General features: G+C 43.9%; 1 protein-coding gene across 7 annotated transcripts in view; it reads left to right on the forward strand.

The window, feature by feature from the left end:
- Positions 1-17,552, forward strand: part of SPATA13 (spermatogenesis associated 13) — a 116,442-nt gene that overhangs the window by 59,852 nt on the left and 39,038 nt on the right. For 6 of the 7 annotated variants that reach the window (XM_030476858.1, XM_030476863.1, XM_030476864.1 and 3 more), the window contains exon 2: positions 11,248-13,047. In XM_030476858.1, coding sequence (XP_030332718.1) covers positions 11,248-13,047 — 1,800 coding nt within the window. Of the gene's footprint in view, positions 1-9,398; positions 9,470-11,247; positions 13,048-17,552 lie in introns of those variants that run through there. The other variant, XM_030476860.1, reaches the window with a different exon arrangement.

A 17,552-nucleotide genomic window follows, 5' to 3' on the forward strand; every position in this document is an offset into this window, starting at 1 on the left:
GGTGTCACCAGTGGCTCAGCTGAACATATGCTGCACATGGCTTGGCTGCAAGCGCAGGACAGGGAGGTTCCCTGCTGCTGCAGAGACTAATGAAAAGGGTTTTAAACCAACTGATTTCAGCACAATACTAAACATTAGCCTCTATGCAGTGTCCATCCTACCAATAAGACTGAACAACTATTCAAGCACAGATTGGTCTTCCAAAATTTTTGCTGCATCAAAAATGGTTAGGTGGCACCTTTATTGAGTTATTACACAAACGGTAGTTTTGAGGTACACAGAGACTTGCACCGAGACTACATTTGTATTATTGCACCGAGACTACATTTGTATGATTTTGTGAGGCTGGAATTGAAACTGAATCAGAGATTGAATGCAAAGCAGACTTAAATCTCTATTCACCTAATGATTGATTTTGATCTCCGAAATTGACACAACAGCTCTCCATGCAAAATTCAATTAAGTATTTTCTGGAGAAAGTATTTTCTTGCTTTTCCAGAGAATACAGTTTAAAGTATTTCCTGCTTGGGATGTTGCCACAGAATTTGGGGTTTCTTTGTGTGAGTTTTGCAAACCCGCTACAGACACCCACCTCACACCCACCTCATACCCACCTCATACTCACATGTCCTGGCACCCTACAGCTTTGAAACACAACACACGGAATAAGCTGAGGGCAAGTGCATATTCCTCTAGCCCTTTCCGATTCACAGCCCTCCTGAGCAGCTCCTGAGACAAATTTTGAGTCTGGAACCATTTCAGGAGTCCCATTGCTTGTGGAAGGAGTTTCCACTCGCCTCCTGGCACTTGGATGCTTACTTCCACCTTCTGCTCTGCAACAGCTTGGGAGCAGCCGGGGGAGCTGGTTCAACTCACAGCCTGGCAGGAAAAAGCAGAAGGCATGTCCAGCATCTCTCCCCTTATGTGGTGGCATTGGCTGGAGCCACCAGTTCTACCTTGATCCATAGAGACCAGGTAGATTGAAGGAGATTATGTGAAGAGGAGCAAGTGGTCTATGGGACATCTCTTGGTCAGTGTGTGGTAACAGGAGACAGCAAAGCAGCCGTTCCTCTCTTGGCACAGAAAGAGAAAGTTTGCTGAATTATGTCATGAAAAGTGAGAGGTGGGAAGAGATCTGACTCAGGTATTTTAGTATTGCTTAGACAAAAGACAACCCTATGACAGAATTGGTGCAAACTGCCTCCCTTTCATACTGGAGCAGGAAACATGGCTCACATCTGCAGCTTAGTATTTTAATTATGTACTCCAGCATGTTGAGGGAATGGCTTGTAAGGTTTTTCTCATTATATTTTCTTAACCTAAAGTTTAACAAGGTCTTCTTAAAAAGGCCAGTGTCACTGACAGGAACTGAAATGTCCATTTTGCTGTTTACATTGTTTAGGCAAAGACAGCCCACCATTGTAAATTAACTTTAGTAGTAAAGAAATGTGTGATCTTTCATGTTCAGAGCCATGCTGTGCTCTTACAAGACATAAATTATTAGGAAGATCTGCAAACCCCAGTTTAGAAGATTAATGGACCATCATGAAAATAGGCAATTGAGTCTTGAAATGGGTACTTTAATCTGAACTCCTTTCAAAAAACTGGAATTTAGGGTTTGTCCTCTGCATGAGTAGGTAATGGATTATTTTCACCATGTGTACACTTTTTATAGCTCTCATCACTGTAAGGATCAAAGTGCCAGAGGAGCATTGATGGATTTGTCCTTGCAGGCCCATAGGTTATAAGGTACTACTCCTATCATCACTTATTTTACACATATGGCACTTAAGCTGAGAAAAGTATGCTGAACTGCCAAGGTCAGAGAGAAACAAAATCCAGAATCACTCTTCCCCGGCCTCAGTTATGAAGACATCTTTCCTGCCTCAGACGGGGGTTTCATTTGTTCAGATAATTTACTATTACTTTGGGGTCTGGTAGAATCCAGAGTTGTTTAACCTCTACTCTTTGGAATATGGGTGTCTGAGGCAATGGCCACAAAGGTCTCTTGGGGCACTGGTTCCAGTCACCTCTGCTTCAGACAATTTGGTGCCTTAGGTACACATAACTAACTCCTCTCAGGCTACTAAAGTTAGGTTTTCTTCCACACCATTCTAATAGGAAGACAGTTGCATAATTCTTATGTTCTGGTCTTAAAGAAATCTTCTGATTTCCCCCAAATCTAATTTGTGCAGCTGCAATATCTCACAGAGGCAGTCCATATGTACTATTTGTATTGCTTCTTAGAAACAATTATTATATTACAAATAACATCAGGCTGTAGGAGATTTCCTTGACTATACTGCTGATAAAAGATATAATAGAATATGTATGGTTGTTTTTAACAGGACCAGTAAGCTAGCACAGAAATTATAAAATTGTTTGTGTCTGATTCCACGTCCAGACAAGTAAGTTTTTGAGTGAGCAGCATTGTGTGTTCTCTGCAACTTTAGAATCAGGCAACTTCCTTTCCTGACAAAGTAAATAGACAGTTTACTTAAATTTCATCATCCATGTTTAAAAAAAAACCCTCTTGATTTTAGTATTAATAATGAAGAAGATAATTAGTTACTACAACACCAGAGAAACAGAGGGATGACTGTTAACTAAAGGCTTATCATTGCTTTGAAGTTTTCAGCAGGCTAAATTTAGAGCACATATTTTATCGAAAAGGCCTAGCATTTAAATGTTGTTGTAGCACTTCATTGTTATCCACTTTGTTCAAATTGGAGTTTTGTAGCTTTTCCATTCCACAGGATTCTTGATAGAGTAAATTAAAACAAAAAGTAGAAGTTATTGACAAACTAGAAGTAGAATTAGCAAGAAAGAGAAACATGGTGGAGATGGTAATTTGACCTTCTGGCACAAGAAACATGACCGTGAATGTTAATGTACTTCAGACTGTAACAAAGACAGCAAGTTTGTCTTGTGAAAAGAGACTAGACAAAGAGAAGTATTGATATTAATTGAAAAGAACCCCCCCACCAACCGTGTAGTTCTTAAAGCACATGCATCAAGACTGCCTAGAAGCCTACACCGAGCCCCAGTGCTTTCCCCCCAAATGCTACCTGTTCCTCCTTTTCTTAAACTTACAGAGGTACTCACTCTTCTGACCCCATGAACGTATCAAAAGCTGCGATTGTTCAGGGCTTTCTGCCCTGGCCAGCATGGAGTTAACGAAGGTGCAGAGCTGCACTCTAACTAGTTGGGTACTTCTGTTGCATCACACTGGGCCAATTATTCTACTGAGACCTGCTATTTTATTGTAATAAGCATCAGGAGTAAAATGATATTATATAACTTTGCATAATCTCTACTGCTGTGGCATCATTCCTAACGAAGTCCACTACCTGCTTCACTTGTAAAGCACTTCCATCTTTTCTAACATCTGATGGACACTGTACCTCTGCAGTGTTGCTGCATCCCTGGTCCCTTCAGCACAGCTGAATAATTTAAGCGAGGGCTGGGTGCTGCATGTGCTTACTCTGTGAGCCCAGGGAAAAGCTCCATTGCTCAGAAATCAAAGAAACCCACATATAGCCCCTCGCTATGGTTCACAAGCAAAAATGCATGAAGTGCACCAGCTCCTCCCTGTCACCGCAGCCCCTGGTCTGAGCGGTGCAAACATCTGCTGCAGGTGGCCCTCAGCCCTCAAACTCCACATGATCCTTTCTCTATGTATGTATCCTTCCACAGATTTATTTTGGCCTCCTGGTTGCATAACAAGGCACCTTCATATCCTCAGGTAGTTTTGGAAGGGCAGTTTTGAATAGAGAGGACAGGATGGCAGGGTAATTAAGTGGGCGGGGAAGCAAGTTAATAAAGAGCTCCTAATGGTAGTCACTTTTACATGTTATTATTTCGAGCAAGGAAAATAAATACAGAATGGCTGTACGGCCATCAGATGCCACAGTGAGACGTATGACATAGGAAAAGATGGCAAGTAGAGCAGAGAAGGAAGAGAAAGCAAATGGCTGCAGAGTGGGACAATTCCAACTCTTTGAAATCTCACCCTTTCCCCTCAACTAGCCCATATAACTTTAATGTATATCCATCTAACAGAAAATCTGATGTAACCTTTTTCAAGACAAGCAAAAAAAAAAAAAGATATATGGTATAGAAAAAAAGAAAAAAAATTTTTGACTAATCTCTTCTTCCTATTTCTGTCTACTCTACATCTCCATGGTCCTTTTCCTTTCTACATCTTACACTTTGTAAAACACAAAATAAAGGTGGAATTCAGCCTTCCTAATTGGTAATTGGAAGTCTTCTTTATGTTTAAACACAATGATCTGTTTATTGGCAACTGCTCTTCTGTAGTACCAGCCATCTCTTCATGTCATGCTGTCTGAATAATGCCTCTTGAGGATGGGGAGGAAGAATAGCATCACAGTCAGACCCTGTGGGGTTATAAATAGCATTCTAGCAGCCTGAAAGGCTGAAGCCATCATTAAGTTGCATGCAGCTGTAGTGGTGTAGGTGGGTGAGTAAGAGCAACTCAGAGATGGGATAATGGTAACCTGGTACACAAGGGTCATTTTTCATTGACGGCGTCACTCCATTGGGCTATTGTGTTCTCCCTAAATTAGGTCTCTGTTTAACAGAGCTGAGCAAGCTCAGCAGAACAACCTTGGCAAAGCACATTTAAAAGAAGATTAGAGGGAAAACCAGTTTGTTGTGTATTGTGATTTAGACCAAATTGTGGCAAACTTTCCTGACTGTGGTCATTAATTGCCTTTATTAGCAGCAAAGCAAATGCAACAGGAACCGGTCTTTTGGGAGTAGTGTACCAGCTTCATGCATAGGGGCAATGATGACTTTCACCGGGCAAATTAAGAAGTTAATACAGCAGTTTAACCCAAGCTGTCCTTTGAGTGTTTTCCTTAGCAACATGATTCATTTTCTGGAATGGTTTTTTTCAGTGCCAAGATGACAAAGGTCTTGAATTTGGAAAATTCGTTTCAATTTATTATTACCAGTTTTGTTGCAGATACACAGAAATGGAAAAATCCTACCTTAATTTCACACAATTTATATATAAAACAAATGAAAATAATTAGCAGCCTATGTTAGTATGATCTTGAATACACAAACATACCAGTCTTCCCTCATTTCTAAACAGAACAAATTGAGATCTTGATCCTGCTCCCAATGAAGTCGGTGGGGGAGTTGCTTTTAAAGTCAATAGATATATGACTCAGCTTAATTCCCCCTGTGGGACCTGTCACTGTGTAAAGATTCTTTGGAGGTTAATTGCTTGCAGGAGAGTCTTTGCCTGCGATGTAAAAGGAAGGTGCAAATTGCAGAACTGAAGCATTAGCCATGTATTGAGCCTGGAAAAGACACTGTCATTTAAAGCAAAGGGATCCCTTATTTCAGTGATTCTGCATCTTAATAATTAAATTTGGTCACTCATCAATTTAGAGTATGTCTTAGTCACTTCCTGTACCATCTTGCCCAATAGCTGTTGACATAGAACGAATGCTTTTATGTTTTCCTGAAATTATTCCTTTTGGCTCTTTTGAATTCTCTTTAGAGTACCTTTTTTTAAAAAAATTCACTACTTTGCTTTAGAATAGACTTCTGGAAAGTATTTGTAAAAGAGCCATGAAAGAAATAATAGAGTTGTGGGAGTGAAATTTCTAAATTACATAGAAAGAATCATTTTCATATAGACTTTTCAGATTTAAGTGAGTGATTTTATTACATAAATGTGCCCTTCACTATTCTGAGAAAGCAAAGAGAAAGCACTACCCATTAAAAGTTGGGGGGTGGGGTTTTCTTTCATCATTAAAACTATATTCCTTCTTCCATGTCACATTTTTTGTAATCCTTTCCTACCTTCTATTTTGTAATCATTTCCTACATACCTATTCTATTACACTTGGAATAATCCTTCTCATTCCTCGTCACATGTGCATTAAACCTCTTCTAAATTACAGACTTACAGCTTCTAGAACAAGCATTCCATTTTTGTTGCAATAAGTGTGATGACCATTGTCAAATCTCTGTTAAAAATCTCATGCATATACCAATCTAGAATTTATTCTTGGAATTCTTCTCTTCACAAATTACTTGGTCAACCATAACATGAAAGGCTGGCACTGCCTCTCAGTTCATTGCAGCCTTTGTTACTCATCTGGAGTCAAACTATTAGCCTGTAAATAACAGAGAAACATATGAAAGTGCTATGAATTTGTTCTTATTTACACCTTTTCAAGCATTCTCAGTGGAAAATACCACTAATTCTCTCAAGAAATGAAAAAGCTGAAGAAACAACCAGTTCAAAAGTACCATTTTAAAATCAGAAATTTGTATGACAATTTGCTTGTTTAGGATTGTAGAAAAACCTTTATATAGGCAGGACAAATTTACTGAAACTTTGTTTTGTAACTTCAAAGAAACACTATGGCTTGTTTTTCTTCAAATATTGTCAGAAATTGGAAAGTGTTCAAGTTTATAGTCTGAACAGTGATTTGCCTTCTTTCTCATGGCAGTGCTGTTGATAAATTTTGCTTTACATCATTTTACTAAACCTTGGTGTAAGAGCACTTGAATACTATACACATTTCCTAGCCTTTAAAAAAATAATTATTCAGATTAAGAAAATATTTGGGTAATTATAGGTCTCCAGAACAGAAAGTGAATCCTGTTCTCAGGCACACTCTTTGGCATGCTGCATCCGTGCTTTGCTAAATAGCACATGGAAGGACAGTCTCTGACTCAATGAAGCTGCAAGAGTTAGAAGAGGGTTTTTGCATACTACCAGTGTGCTAACAAGTTTGGAGATTAAAACTATAGTATTTACTTTTAGAAACTTGACAAATGCCTAATTGACTAAATACTGTTATCTCTGTAATTGCAATTTTCTAAGTATTTCCTTTATTGAGTGTTGTGACATTTAAATACAACATACAATATATTCTTACCTAACTGTCTAAAGTGAGTTTTTAGCAGGGCTTTCTAAGGAAATTAAGTTCTTGGAAGCATGTTTTTAGCCTGTCAGTACCTTCTTCCATAATTTCTATCTCTTCGATCCATTTTTAACCTGCTTAGGAGTCTCAAATACATTTAAAAGAAGGGGTCAGATCTCAAAGTTACCAGAATTTCTGAAGTTTCAGCAACACTGTTGGCTGGATAAAGGAGATACCCAAACAGTGGTTCAGTTTGGCTCAATAGTTTTTTTCTGTTTTGTCTTTTTGTCCAACAATTGTCCAGCTAGATAAAGGACACAGGAGGATCTGAGGGTTCCCTCCTCTGGGGGCTTTGGATTAAAAAGGATATTCAAAATGAGTGCAATGAGTATATCTGGGGTATTTATGGAAAGGAACATACAGGAACATAGGAGCACAAATGCATTGAAAGTCAGGTTCGAATAGTGCTGTCAGAAGTTTTGAGTGACCAGGACAAACCCCTACAGATACCAGGAAGCCTGTGAGATAGGTTTACAAGACCCGTTAAAAGTGTTTTTAAAGTTAACTTCTGATACATTTCTTGTCTCATATAAATGAAATAATATTTCCCTTGGCCATTTTGGCACCCTCACTAAGTCCCCCTTCCAAGACTCCCCTTTCCCAAAGTCTGAAGCAGATACTTCTTGTCTGCACTGACTTGAGAACTTCCCCCTCAGGCTAACAAAGGCATGGTGCATAATAGACCCTCTCCACACAGTGTCAGTGTTTCCAGTCTTAATCTCCACTTATTCCTCCTTTGCTTCCCATGCTCAGCACTGTAAAGCAACCACTTTGCCCACTCATTTGAGTCATTCTTTAAGACTCATTCATTCCGTGGGGTGTACCATAAAGCTGAGACCAGCAGGACCTGGGCTGGTGGCAGGCTGTGCCTCTTGCTGCTGACGGCAGGAGCATCCTGTGGTCACTCCCAGAGTTATTTGCTACCTCATTTGACCTACATCCCTTAAGCCCATTTGTTTGCCTCGTCACGTAACTACACCTGGCCTTTGAGAGCAGGTCTACACGGCTCTCCAGAGAAGTAATTACAGCATGTACAGTCACACCAGTCTCAAAGGAGAGGCAGTGAGGCTGATGGCCTTCATTACTTCTTCAGGGTGTCTGTTCTGCCGTGCACTTTGTGTTGCTGCATTTTCATTTTGCTTCTTACCTGAGCTACATTAAAACAGTTCTAATTCTGTCCACAGCTCCAGTCCAAGTGTAGAAATATTTTTAGACAATAAACAATTTGAGCAAGGAGTAGCAGTTGTTATGGGTCGCAACATGGGGCTGTAAGACATTGTCTCACAAAATTTGCCTGGTAGTATATGAACACTGTTCAGATTGTGCATAAAATGTTGTTCTTGCTGTTAAAGCTGAGGAACAGTGGCAAACCAAAAAGTTATCCAGGTTTGGGACAGAAAGGCAGGCTGGGAACCAAGCATAAGTATCTGAAAGAGCTTGCAGATTGGCAAATACTTTTTTTCCAGCATTTATATCTTTAAGATTAATAAAGCCAGCCACATTTAGGAGAATATGCTGATTTGTTCACCAGTAAGAAATTTGTATCTGACACCACAAACACAATGGAGCCCCAGCCCAATTTTAATACTAAATAAAAAGATATTTATATATTATGGATTGTTTTGTTATAAAATAAGCAACTAGCTATTAAATATACTTCGCTGGGGTGAAAAAAGAGTGACACATGATCAGAGGCTTTTTTCAAATACCTTGGGGTTTCTAACTAGGAGGATCAGTGTAAGGAAGCAGACTGTTTAACCTGCAGATTATAGCTGGGAAAATAAACTCATAAAATCATAGAATCCTTTAGGTTGCAAAAAACCTTTAAGATTGTCAATTCCAACCATTACCCCAGGACTGCCAAGTCCACCACTAAACCATGTCTCTAAGGGCCTCATAGACACATTTTCTGATCACTTCCAGGGACAGTGATTTCACCTCTCCCGTGGGCAGCCTGTTCCAATGCCCGACCACCCTTTCAGTGAATAAATTTTTCCTATTATCCAGCCTAATCCTCCTCTGGTGCATGCTTGAGCTTGGGCGAGAACTAGCTGATGTCTTGGCCAGTGCTCCATGGCAGGACTACAGTGCAAGGCCTGTGCCCACCACAAAAGCAAGGGCGAACGGAGCCCGCGTCCCTAGCAATGCACCGTGAGAGGGGAGGGGAGGCAGCATGGATGAAACTGTGAAGGTTCTAAACACGATGAACCTTGAGTGGCCGGATGCCTTCAGCTGGAGCACCGCCACCGCACACGGCAGACGGGACGGATGCTCCGCCGGTCAGCGCTGGAGGCCCGGCGGGAATCCCTTCGAAGCGGGCGGAGCGGACCCAGCCCGTGGTACCCGGGGTTCCCGCCCCGCTCCTCCCCGCCCCGCCGGGCCGGCGCTGCCCGTGTGCGCGGCGCTGCCCGCCGGCTCCCCGCCCTCCGCTGCCATAGCGATGCGGGCGGCGGCGGGGACGGGCTGCGGCGGCGGCGTGCCCCGGCTCCCCCCAGGTAAGGCGCTGCTCCGGCAGCGGCAGCACCGCGGGGAAGTTGCTGTAGGTTCTGCGCTGCGAGCCGAGTCCGTAATTTCATTGCATTGTACTTGTTCTCCTGCCTCTCCCGCTCCCTTTCTCAGCTGCAGTTTCTCCCGAAGCCGCTTTCTCTGCCGAGAGCAGCGTCTTGCTCTCATTATTGTTAGTTATTCTTTTCTATTTTTCCGCGTGGAAATTCGCCAGCGGTCCAAGAGCACAAGGGCAGGCCCTTGAGGTTTCGGTGCCCGGCGGGCTTTTGTCCGGCCCTTGTGCCGCGGTGGCGGGGACAGGCTCGGCCCGGCTCGGCTCTTCTCTGCCTTACAGCCCGGCAGGCTCCCGCCGCGACCCCTTGAATGAGGGGGATTATAAACAGCGGCGAGGGAGACTTCAGGCGTCTCGCTGGAACACAAGAAAATCCTTTTATCCCAGAGGCTCGCAAAACTTTTTAAAGTGTATTCGGGAGGAGCAGCCTTAAAACCAGTGGGTTCCGAACTCCGCGTTTCACGTGGCGGTCGGGGATTGCCTGTGCGGGTCTGCTGCACCCCAGCCCGCTCGCTGCAGCTCGGCCGGGGTGGAAGCCCCAGCAGGTTAACGCACCTCTTTTGGGGGCTCTGCCGCCGGTCCCCCGCTTGCCGGGGGCCACCCGCCACCCCCCGCTGGCCCTCGGAGCCCCCGCGGCCACTTGGGTGGAAGAAGACAAAGAAGGTCCGGGGCTACCTCTCTCCATCAAGCAGAACTGTACGTTTTCCTCATTTCGGAGGGGAGGTGGGATATCCCTTGCCTCCTCCCCCCGGCAGTGGCAGGTTTGTGAGGATCCCACTGGCCCTTGCAGAGAGAACCTTCATTTTTAAGATAGTGCCAGCTTTGGACTGAGCATCCCTGTGTGGTGTTGGACTGAGTGGTTTCTGCGTGTTGTGCAGCATGGTGGTGAAAGCACCTGCCTGCCTGGCAGAGACCCCTGGCCGGGACAGGGGCCACATGGCTGGTGGTCCCCACACACCAGAGTGTGGTTTGGGCTGCTGCATCTCCCAGGCCCAGCTCAGGGGGAGATCCTTTATGCAGCATGTCCCAGCCACAGAGACTCTGGTCAATTCCAAATTTGTTTTCATTGTGCTGTCATGACAGCATAGGCTGGCTTCTGGCTTTACCTACTTCTGAATCTTGTTTTCTTTGGCTGGGAAAACACCTTCCTGTGCACTTGATGTAACTCTAAGGTTTACCTGCTAGGGCACAGACAAGACTGTCGAGTGTCATGCAGCCTTTGACAGCAGCAAGTGTAGGAAAAAATACTTACATTTTCCTCTTCTTTGCCTGCTGTTTGAGGATTAGGTGGCACTTGATGGGTGTGCTCATTTTTTTGGGTGAAAACTCGTGTCTTGGGGCTCAGTGCTGAGTGCCATGAGGAGGAAGACTGGATTGCTCTTGTTGGGGATTTCTCTGTCTAAGTGTGTCTGTGAATTGTATTTAGTGTTGTAAGGTAGGTGTGGTAGTCATACTGAATTTATTAGCTTATTAAGCATTGTAGAGAACAAGTACATATTGAAATTATTCCAGTCTCTTAAATTGCTAATGAATGCAATAATACTTTGTGGGAGTTACGAATGCCTTCTCACCACTGCAACACACCTTTGTTCAGCAAAAAAAGAACTCCTTTATTTCGTGTGTGCCTTTATTTCCTACAATGGGGCTCAAGCTTCTTTTAGTTGGGGACTTTGTGAGGAGATTTCTCTAACGGTTGCTTTTGTTTTCCTGGTGCAGGCAGTGCAGCCTGAGGGGCTCAGCTCACCCAGCCGATGCAAAAGCCAGACAAACCAAGGTGCAGCAGATGAAGGAGAGGCAGTGAGGTCAGCTGGTGGAGACGGCAGTAACACTGCTTTGAGCTACCCCAGCCTCCATCTCCATGCGTACAGTGTTGAGAGGATGACAACGTTTCCAAATGGCTGTGGAAATGGCACCACCATTACTTGTATAGTTATGGAGAATAAAGAGCCCCAAAACCAAACTACCTGTGTCAGTCATAATGGGGGGTACAGCACCAGCAACAATCATGAGGAGGAAATTCAAGAGGATAAACTCAGTCCTTCCAAGATCATGCGCTTTTTCACCACCCCTCGGAAACGGGTGAACTCCAGCTCTGACAGGCCTCGTTCTCTGGTTTTGATGGGCAACACAGCCACATGGAATGCTTTGTCTTCCATCAGAAAAATGGGCTCTTTCAAGAAGTTGAAATCTTCAGTTCTCCAAGGAATTCAAACAAGGGAATGCTCAGACATCTTAAATGAGAACGGCGTAGGCAAACAGGGTTCGAACGGGGCAGTGGTGCGAGTCCAGACTAACAGGTATTCCTATTCAGGGCCTCTGCAGGATTTCCAGAATGAGGTGGATGGTTTAGGTTCTGACTGCTCTGATGCAGAGGAGAGCGATGAGTCTTTCCTGAGGAACACTCACCGCTCACGCAGCATCCGGCGGGCTTATGGCGCTGGCCGCATAAACTTGGTAGACACGGATAAAGTTCAGAGTCATCACAACTGTACAAGGCCAACATCGCCTGTCATCGCAGAGCCAAAGATCTGTGAAATCTTGGTGAAAGACTCTGAAAACAACAGGGTCATTTATCGGAGAAGCAAAAGTTCAGATAATTTGAACTTTCTGAAAAAAAGCTCATTCAAACGGAAGTCCACCTCAAACCTTGCCGACCTCAAGGCAGCAAATGAGAAACAGATGCCAACCAGGACTGTGAGTGATACTTCTGCTGACTCGGACAAAACCGGTGGGAACTCCGAGAGGAGATCCAAGCGGTGGAAGAGCCCTATCAGGGCAAAGGATTTTGACCGAGTTTTGAAACTTGTCAGTAACGTTACAGATGTTGCATGGAAGAAGGATGGCCCTAAGAGCACGTCTCCTTCTCCCACCGAGCAGTCCCAGAGAACAAGGTCAAACAGCAGACTGCACGATGACTACTCCCGCAGGGTTTCCAGCAGCACAGATCATGACAGAAAGAGATGCACCTCCCCGGTATCTAGTCCAGACACTTCCTTGCCAGGAACACCTTGTCTACAAAACCCCGCAGTTGCTCAGGATAAAAAGGTTGAAGTGAATGTAGCTGTTTCTGAAGACAAAAGCCTCGGGACGTCATCAGGTATCGCAGACTCCGATAGCTTATCACCCACGCTGAATGACATTAGTTCATTTCCCAATGAAGTGTTCTATTCAGACTCGGATGAACCAAAAGCTACCCAGCAGTTTACATATGAAGCTGAAAACGCTCATGTTCCGGTCAGGCCGACTACTCCAAAGCCTCAAAGTCCTACTGCAGAGAAGGTCAAGTGCAATATGAATCTACAGTGCCCAAACCATCACAGCACATTGTCACTGAGCTCATCAGAGAGTGAGGACAGAGTCGAGGTACCTGGGCTGAAGCTGGGCAGGAACCCTGTTTGCTTCCAGGACTCGGTGCAAACTGTTTACTATGATGATGGAAATGAAGACAGTGGCATAAGCAGCCACTCTCAGCTGAGCCTCAATTTAACCTCTGGTGCTGAAGAGAAAAAAGAAGAGGTAAGAAAGAATGCAGAATCCTTTAGAAGCTGTATATGTATCTATCAGGTTTTGTCTTTATTAATGCAAAACAATGCAAACAATGTAATATAACCTGACTACTAATACCTATTGCAGCTTGTTATTGCTAACATATGCTGACAGCAATTATTTCCTTTAATATATTCTCTTTGGATGCTAACGTCAAATTATTTTTTCTTTGTGCATTAATATCAAAGAAAGTTTTGGCAGCAAAGCCATTCATGTTTGTTTTCAAGGGCAGCTTATTGCACCCTGCAGATACACCACCTTGTCATGTGGTCTTGTTGGATTTTACCAGCCTGAGCAGGGTCTGGCTATGTTTCCTTCCAAGCTGAAAGGTCTCTGAAGTGGCTGTATGTTTTGAAGTAGTGTTGATTAAGCGCAAATAACTTTGGCTGGGGAAGTCTTGAAGAACATGGTAATATTTGTAGAGCAGTGTGGCGTAGAGAGGTTTAAGCATTGAGGTGGATCCCATGTTTTCACTGGGCAGTGATGACTATGCTGAGGGTGAGCCATTTGGTTATTTATTTGCTTGTAAGTTTCGAACAGCAGTACTTTAGATGCTGGGCAGAGTATGTTGCTACTAATGTTTTGGTGAAGATACCAGCATTTCACTGCATCTAATGCATCATTTCATAGTCTCAGTACATGAGTAGGAAGAGGCTGGAGCACCTCTGAGGTAAGGTCACATAATAACCCTGTGCCCTTACGTAAAGCACAGCGTGAGCTGGCCCTAGAGCAGTTGTAATAGTTTGGCAGTGTTGGTGAAGAGCTTTCAGACGTATCCTGCACCCATCTGAAACAGTGTGGTCACTGAGCCTCAGCGATGTGCAGTAATGTGGGTTTTGGGGTGAGGCAGCAGAGAGACGTTTGCTACTCATTGCGAAAAATACAGTGGGGCAAAAAACCATTTACAGAACAAAGCTGACATCTTTAGGTCACCTCAGTTTGACTAAAAGTATCTTACACCTTAGGAATGGGATAGACAAAGGCAATTGTTGCATCTGTACAAACTTCAACATTTCATGCTGTAAAGTCTTACAATGTCTGTGAAGCTGTCTTACTTTTAAAAGCCTCACATGGTTTCTGCAGACTAACTGTAAATGGTTACCAAGCTTATCAATATTATCCTGCTGGAGAAAAGCGAGTTTGTTTACTGTAGTGCTTGCAGCTATGATAAGATTGGAAAAATAAACCCAGTATGTATAATGTTGGGGCTTTGAGGTTATTCCTCTTCTGGAGTCCCAGAATTGCCCCTGCGATCCCTCTTTTTCAAAACTCACTTAAGAATGTGTGCAAGGAGATGCTTTCGCACCGCTGAAAGAGGCGAGAGCCACAGTGTGGACGTGTATCAGTTATATTTCTCAGGAACAAAATGGGAGGTAAGAAATAATGCTACTCATCTACCATCTAGTGGTGATCTGCGATCATGACTCAAGGGAAATTCAGCTGGTCCCTCCCTTTGGCTCCAACAAGCCAGGACAGTTTTTAAATGAATGTGTACACTGGGTGGATAAAAGTTACTGTAGTTTTAGTTTTAACACCACATTGTGTTATTATCTAACATGCAATTTAAACTTCTCTTTATATTATAATGTATTTTAGGTTAATTTTGAGTGCCTTTTAGTGCTCACTTCAGTTGTCTAAAATACGGAGTGTGCACTGGTGGCAGTCTGTGTGGTGGGCTGGCGGTGGTGTGGGATGGAGCCCTGCAGGAGGCGAAGGAAATGGTGGCCAGGGGATGGACTCCTTGGCTGTTGGGGCAGCAGTGAGGGACTGTATCCCCATCCCTCTGCTGTGAGCACTGCCTGGAGCCCCTGTGTATGGAAAAACAACTGTAGCCACCCGCATGGTGCAGCTGCATCCAGACGTCTTTTCAGATTCAAAACCCCAAAGTTTTGGAGGTGTTAGCTGTGGATTGGAAGCAGGAGCCGTGCAGGACAGGGTTTACTTCTGTCTTGTTATGCAAGGGGTGAGAACTCTGTCCTCTCTGTTTTTCCACGCCTGCTCCTTATCCCACAACTCTAAAGCTGTGGCACTCAGAGTGACTACAAAACAGGGAGAGTGATATGGTTTCTCCTTGCCATTTCTTTGGGTGGTTTCATTGCTTGTTTCCTCCTTCTTTACAGCATGCTTCCCTTAGTGCGGAGGTAGCTTGGTATCAAAGATACTTATGCCAGGTTATTTTTTAATTGGAGTTTATGCAGCCCGCAGGCACTTTATAAATGCCACATACTCACACAATGAGGTCACTGGGGTTTGAACTTTTGACTGCCATTCATTTTCAACTCTACCTTACACTTCCACATTACAGAACTGTACCCGCCCAGCAAGTTGTTCCTGTGACAGTAAAGTGCTTGGTTCATTCTCAGCAAGCATTTGAGATGTAATGCTGAGCCATGCATATCCCAAATTTTTAAGACTTTGTCTGAACCTTAAATACACTGTGTTGACAGACAAATGTGCACTGTTTCCATGTTTCATGCATCTTCTTTTCTGTATGGTTTTCCTGTAAAAGCCAGTACATATTCCAGTACAGCCACTAAAATCTCTGTGGCTTGGAGACATGTTTCAGTACAAAGCTTACAATGTGCTAAGTGGTCAAGCTCAAACGTGTTCTCCTTTCAGGACTGGCTGCTGTAGTTGGAAGCAAATCTAGTTTATTCCCTTACCACTCATCTAGCAGACTAGTTGGCAAATGAAGCCTGCGGAATTTGGCCCATCTCTGTACTTTCCCAAATGTAGAAACTAAACATTTCTATCTTATGTTCCCCTGATGCTGTAAAGCTGATTTTGCATTATTCCTGCAGAGGTGTCTATTGCATTACCTGAATCGATGGTTTGGGGATTTTTTTCCTATGTGATTCAGTCTGGAGATCCTGACCCTTCTGTCACTTTGTTGGTTTCACCAAAATGCAAGATTTGGACTGGAGCAGGCGCGGTGTTCGGCCTTCTCAGTTGTTGGTCCTGCCAGAGGTGGCTTCCCAGGGAAGAGCTAATGAAGTGCAGCCTGGATCCATGCCTCAGCACTTCTTAAGCTGCAGAGGCGTGAGTCACCAAAGCTCGTCTGTGACAGCTCATGCTTTTGCAGTCTCTGCTTTATGCCACTGTCACTTACATTTAATATGTTGCTTTTAAATACATCAGGAGATGATTAAGTACAAGTTTGTATTTGGCCTGTTTCGCATAGTCTTTACTTCCCTGAAGAGCCTCATATCACTGTAAACAACGAAAGCTTAAACTCTTTGCTTTGGACTGGCATGTGTCAGCCACTAAGGCTGCCTGAACAAAACACTGCTGAATTTGTTGCAAAAAAGAAAAGTCAAGCTATTTGACATTTCACCTACTCTTTCAGAAGCTCTTGGAGCACCTGCTGTTTAAGTTGCCTTGCTGGCATCTGGCTTTCCAGTACACCAGACTTTTTATTACTTAAATACCTTATCTGCATCACTATAAGTGAGTGATAAGTTACAGTGAAGAGGTAACTCTGGTGTAAATAAGGTTGAGTCACATTTTGTTTGCAGACTGTATTTTAAGCGCTCTAAGGCCTGTCTGTTGACTCATTTATGTTTGTGCCATGCGAAAGTCAGTGGTCCCCACTAATCCACATCATGCAGTCTACCAGCTGCTGGCAGAGTTGAGCTGGTCTGTCGCATACAAGTCTCTGGATATTGAGTGCCAATGGCTTAACTTGGGGACAGCTTATGAAGAAGAAGAGGAAGAAGAGCTGTATGGGTGGGAATATGGAGAGGATTCAGCTCTGCCCTCACTGGTCATCCTCTGTATTTCTTGCTTCATAAAGTGTCCTTACAGTGAAGGAACAGAGGGTGGTGGCTGGATGTAGTCATGCTCAATACCCACGGGAGCATGCAGCAGCCAGGAGCTGAGGATGGGCATCCTTGGTACCTACCACAGGCTCCCGAGTGCTGTGGGGCTGGACATGAGCACACCTGCTGGGAGCAAGCTGGTTTCAGCTCTCCAACTCTTCTCTTTGGATTTATTCTCCTCTGGTTCATCTACATGCAATTTGGAGTGTGGCTTAATCTGTATAACTGAAAATGTGCTAATCTGCAAAGGATAATTAGGTAAAGTAAATACGAGGGGAGCTTCCTAAACTGAGTTTACTCCTATGTGGCTTTTAATTTGGAGCAAGGGCTCAGCACTCTGGTTCTGCTGGAACAGAGCAGCAGAGCACTGTAACAGGCTCTCAACGGCATCTCTGGCAGTAAACTGGGGTTTTAATTAAACAGAGTGACACTGGATTTACACTGAACTCCCTGAGCTGCTCTGCACAAGGCAGGATACATTTACACAAGGTCTCCACAGTTGCTCAAAAAGAAACTTCCAGGAGCGCTTGCCCAGAGCTAAACCAGAAACCACTGCGCAGTGCTGCAAACCCAAACTGCAGAACCGATCACTGAAATGATGCAGAAGGGAGCCCCCAAGGGACACAAATATCTTCCTGTCTCAGCAAAATACTCTTG

This window comes from Strigops habroptila, chromosome 2 (genome assembly GCF_004027225.2).
Source record: "Strigops habroptila isolate Jane chromosome 2, bStrHab1.2.pri, whole genome shotgun sequence".
Lineage (NCBI taxonomy): Eukaryota > Metazoa > Chordata > Aves > Psittaciformes > Psittacidae > Strigops > Strigops habroptila.